The following is a 4,826-nucleotide window of genomic DNA, read 5'->3' as shown; positions in this document are numbered from 1 at the left end:
AAGTATCCGCGCGCTTGCATGCACACACAAAGGATTCTATCAACAATTTCTTTCTTCTTGGCTTACTCTGGCTTGGTTTTTACGCTCTCAAACAAAATTTTTTATGCAAAGTTGACTTTTTACAATATTTTTTTGTGTATGAAGCATCAAAATGTGGTATCAAAACCCACGAATAGGAAACCTGATTTACCTCACCACTTCGCATGCCCACACGTAACATATTGTTTTCACCCCGGTACTTTTTCATAAAAATGCAAATCATGTTCTTGTTTTCTAGTAAAATAACAAAAGCAGAATATTCAGCTTTATTTCTATTCTAAATTTTGTTACACCTTTTTTCGCATTCTGCGCAATTTTAATATTGCGCTTTAAGCGTTTGACTTTGTAAAATTTATTGTATAGATAACAGTTTTTGGTTTGTGTTCCCATCAAAAATGCCCCTTTGCATACTTAAATTCTTATCATAACACAAAATATATTTGTTTTTAATATTCAACTTTTGTCCCATCAACCAAAGCACGCTCGTTCCCCTGGGGAGTGCACTCCGTTCGCTCTTCGTCGTCACCCCCACTACCACTGCCATTGCCAATTACCAGAGCAATAATATCAGCCAAAGTAGCATCACCGATCAAATCATTCGCCAGTGGCACCACGTACTTATTGGATAACTGCTCCATTTCCTCCGTGTTCTCATTAACCGCCAGCATAATCCATTCCTCAATAATTTGGTTAAATTTCTTATTGATAATTTTAATTGAGGATAAATTTTCAATTTCCGACGTCACATCTCCAATGGTGGCACTGATTTTGAACTCCTTCAGGCGCAACTTGCCAATCATACTGTACTTGGCCGAACCGACCACAATCAGATCTTCAATGGCCAACTTGGCGCCACCACTACGACCCAATTTTATTTGTTTGCCGGTGTTCACATCCATTTTGTAGTTTGTAACCAGATGCACTTTGTGCCAGTGGAATTCGAAGGTGACTTTGCTTAGCAGAACGCTGACCTTAAAATTGACGATATCAAAGTCATCCAGACCGTAAAGTATAAAGTCGTCGATTTCACCTTCAAAAGCTAAACCATCTGAGTTGAGTACGATTTCGCGGTGCGACAGACGCGCTGGAGACAATGGACCCAAGCCGAGCCTTGGGAAGCCGCATGGCATTTGTGTGCGGATGCCCTCAATGAAGGTGACCATTTGGCTGGATATGGAACGATCGTAAACTGCAGGAAGAAATGAGAATTTGAAAATAAAATGTGCCGTAAATTCCAAAGATCAACATAACAATAACAACAGCCAAGCGAAATTTTATTACTCAATTTATGATTGTATTTGTTGTTTTCAGTGAGGGGTAATCTCTGAAGAAGCTACTGCCATTCAGTTGTTTATTGCGCGGTCGATAATAAGTGCGATAAAATAATTAATTTATTTTCCTAATCTGGTTATGCGTCCACAAATAGCACCAACAATAAAACAATTGCTTTCAAAACATTTGCCAGGAATGCGAAGCGAACGGATTAGCCGCTAGCGGCAACTTAGTTACGTCCATTATCTTCCGAAATTATTTAGGGAGTGAAGAAATTTTTAAATCGACACTCAGGTGGAAGTAAAGGCGTTGCTTTTGCAGTATAGGAAGCCATAACACCTTTGGATTCCAAAGCAACTGCAGTTTCTATGCCTAAAGACGTAGAAGGTAATAGAAGGAAATAGAAGGACTTGTAACTCAGCTAAAAAAGCGTTTCACTTTAGGCGATCAAGAAGTTCTTGTAGCAGCTTATAAAAACTCAGCTTAGGTCAATACGGTTATCAGTTATCGTCGTTGTTGTCGATAAGCACAAGAAAGGAGTTGTTCCGTTGCATTCAGACCGCGAGGAAGAGATCATGAGTTGTGCCAATGTAAGGCGGTTCTCATGATTCTGTGCCAGCCGAAGCACTTCGTTTGTTAATAGGTAAACCCCTAAGAGTTGAGAGTCTCTTGGATGTCGTTTCGAAGCGGTCGATATTGTGTCGTACTCTTTGGTTATCCGATGTATTTCTGGTTAGCGAAAGTGTATAAAAAAAATGTAGCTTTTAGTATTTATCGGCTTCTAGAATATATCTGCTGATAGGGTCTCTGCCGTAATATCCCCGAATTAAAATGACGTTGAACTCCTAAACATACCCCACTATGTTTGTGATGTTCCGTGGATATCAGAAGGCTTCCATCGGCTCAAATATGAACGGGAACCTCTTTTAAATTTTTCTTTGTGCAAACTTAGAGAAATCTAGCCCTCTTATAGGATTCGCCAGTTCAAGTGTTTTGAATAAAATGTAGGTTATTTTGAAGAATTTCGACTATCCGACTTTGGATATATGATTTTAGGACAACCAGTGCACACCAGACAAATTCAGCCCCGAAGCTTAAAAACTGAAGGCTACTTTAGAAATAGAGAGTATTGCAGTGCAAGGCACCTTCTCTAAGCAACTTTTCTACCGGAAAGCAAATAGGTTGCCAAATTCACCTTTTTGTTAAAAGTCAAGCAACAATCAAACCCCCCAGGTCCGTCACTATCAGTTCGGTTGTACTCATTTAAATGAACGTTGAAGATCCCTGCAAGTTATTTAGCAGCAGAACGTCCGTTCGGTATTAAGGTTCGTCAATTAATGGAATGACCCGCGGAAAATACGTCTGAAGTCGGACAATAAAAGTTGACTCCTCCACTTTAACTCGCAAATCGAAAAGGCGCTACGATTAATACAGGGTTGCCCATATTCGACGGGCCCATCTGGCAATCTTTTGACAGAGACGTCAGATCGCTTAATAACATACCGCGTTGGAAGCGTCAGTCCAAGCACATTTTTAACAGGAAAACTAAAATTAATGTGACGTTTACTCTCATAAAGAATTATGGTGGGAAAACCTATCAGGTTTGGAGCATTCCAAAGCACTTCTTCCAGAAACGTTTTAAGAGTTGTCTGCGCTTATCTAAGAATAATTTCAAAATTATGATGGTAATTCTGGCAGTGCAGTGGAGGCTGAGAGCAGACCTGACTAAACTGGGAATGTATTTGTGTGCAATCTGAAAATTCTACAAAATAGGCAACAGAACTACAAAGCACATACTTGGGCATTGCCCAGCACTGAGTCACAAACGCAAAACAAACCTGGGTGACCATTTAACAATCAATGGTGCGATGAATTCCAAGGACTTAGAGTGCACACTAAAGTTTCTCTCACAAGTAGGATTATCGGAAACTCTCTAAATCCTTGAAGTGGGCACAATAGATCTCAAATTCGCAATAATAATTAATTGCATTTACTCCAGTCAACAATCGATGAAAAGCGACAGACTGGCCACATTGTCATGTATTTTTCAACAAGTAGAGGAATAAAAATTAACTGAGTTGACATTATTGTAGCAAATGCGCTTCCAAATCCTAGAAAACTGTAGACATTGTAAGGTCTAAGTGGGTAGGTATAGGAAAATAAAGCCCAATTTCTTTTTTTCTTTTGCATCGCAATAGGCTCTCGTATGATCTCCTGACCTAGTCTTACCATGAAAAAAAACTTCTAATAAAAACCTTCTGCCATTCGGTGACGCCATAAAACTGTAGGTCCTTCTACTGATAGGCGCACAGCAAAATTTAGTTGTGGTCATCTACAGAAGGCTTCAAACTTTTCTATTTTTAGTAAAGTTTTTTGATTAATTTTTGATCAGGAAATTATTTAAGCAATTGAGGGCAATAACAAGTTTTTGCATAGAAACTATTTAAAATACAAGTATTTATCCGCCTCAACTCAAACTCATTGATCCTTCCGGCTTTCAGTTAAAATCGTGTCCACATTACCAACTTCCTATTCGCACAAGTTCAAGTCTCGGAAATTCACATGCAAAACTTTTTTTTTGTTTTTGTTTTTTCCTAATACACTTAAATACTCACCGCCCAAACGCTCCTGAAACTCGTAACTGGTGGCCACCGCCACAAACGCCAACATCACTATCAGGAACTTCATTTTTAACAACACTTTGGAGTTATGCGTTCGCCTCGAACTGAGCCAGGAAACTAAACGGCAAAAGTGGCTGATCGCTTGATTTTATACGCCAGTCTATTTCAGGTTAAGATAAACTTATTGCTTCAATTTGATTTTAAAATAAAATTAATATGTTTGTGATCTTAGCGAGTACATTCACATATACATACATACATATAGGCTTTTTGTTGGTATTTTTTATTAAGAGGACTTGATAAGCCATACCTTCTAACAAAAATATAAAGCTCGTAGTTATTTCAGTCGTATTACATATTAAAAAAAGTATGCGTATTATAAAATTCTGTATCATAAGCAGATAATCTTAATAATGGGTGCACGTTGTTTATCACGTGAAACTCGTGCGAGACATTAGCTGCTCAGGACAGGGACGTTTTGTTGGCAACAAATTGAAAAAGTGCTCTGAATAAACTCTTAAACGCCTGATAATCCCATCATAAAATCCTACCAAAAGAAATATTTGTAAATAAGGCATTGCCTGCTTTCGCATGCTTCTCTTAGATTTTTTTATTATGCGGCCTGGGGAAGCTTTTGAGCTTTAATAGGAAAGCGCCTCACCTTACTCACTGTGTTAATTTACTCTTAAATGAGATTCTTGATTCTTCTTCCCTGCATAATACAGGGTGGCTATTGAAAGTGGCTTCAAGAAAACAAACCTATTAAATTTTCTTCTGCGTAGGTAAACAGCTCAATTTTATTTTCATTTTATTCATAAATCTTCTTATTTTACGAAAATGGAGGATTAGAACAAAGAAAATAGGAAATGGATTGCGCTGCTTTCACGCGTCGGA

The 4,826-nt window shown here is 38.3% G+C and overlaps 1 protein-coding gene across 1 annotated transcript; it reads right to left on the bottom strand.

Annotated features, from left to right (window-relative positions):
* Positions 1 to 263: 263 nt before the first annotated feature.
* Positions 264 to 4,030, bottom strand: LOC129249412 (uncharacterized). Its single transcript, XM_054889216.1, has 2 exons — positions 3,927 to 4,030; positions 264 to 1,228 (listed from the first exon to the last, which is right to left on the bottom strand). Exons 1-2 carry the CDS (start codon positions 3,997 to 3,999, stop codon positions 486 to 488), a joined length of 816 nt encoding a protein of 271 aa, XP_054745191.1. The 5' UTR covers positions 4,000 to 4,030; the 3' UTR covers positions 264 to 485.
* Positions 4,031 to 4,826: the final 796 nt, after the last annotated feature.

Source organism: Anastrepha obliqua, chromosome 5 (genome assembly GCF_027943255.1).
Source record: "Anastrepha obliqua isolate idAnaObli1 chromosome 5, idAnaObli1_1.0, whole genome shotgun sequence".
Taxonomy (NCBI): domain Eukaryota; kingdom Metazoa; phylum Arthropoda; class Insecta; order Diptera; family Tephritidae; genus Anastrepha; species Anastrepha obliqua.
Note: the sequence above shows the minus strand (reverse complement) of the source record. Positions and strands in the feature narration are given on the sequence as shown.

Excerpts from the sequence above, each read along its gene's own strand:
- LOC129249412 (XM_054889216.1), bottom strand. The coding sequence starts at position 3,999 with ATGAAGTTCCTGATAGTGATGTTGGCGTTTGTGGCGGTGGCCACCAGT. Across the intron at positions 1,229-3,926 it reads GTTTCAGGAGCGTTTGGGCG|TTTACGATCGTTCCATATCC; the intron begins GTGAGTATTTAA and ends TTCTTCCTGCAG.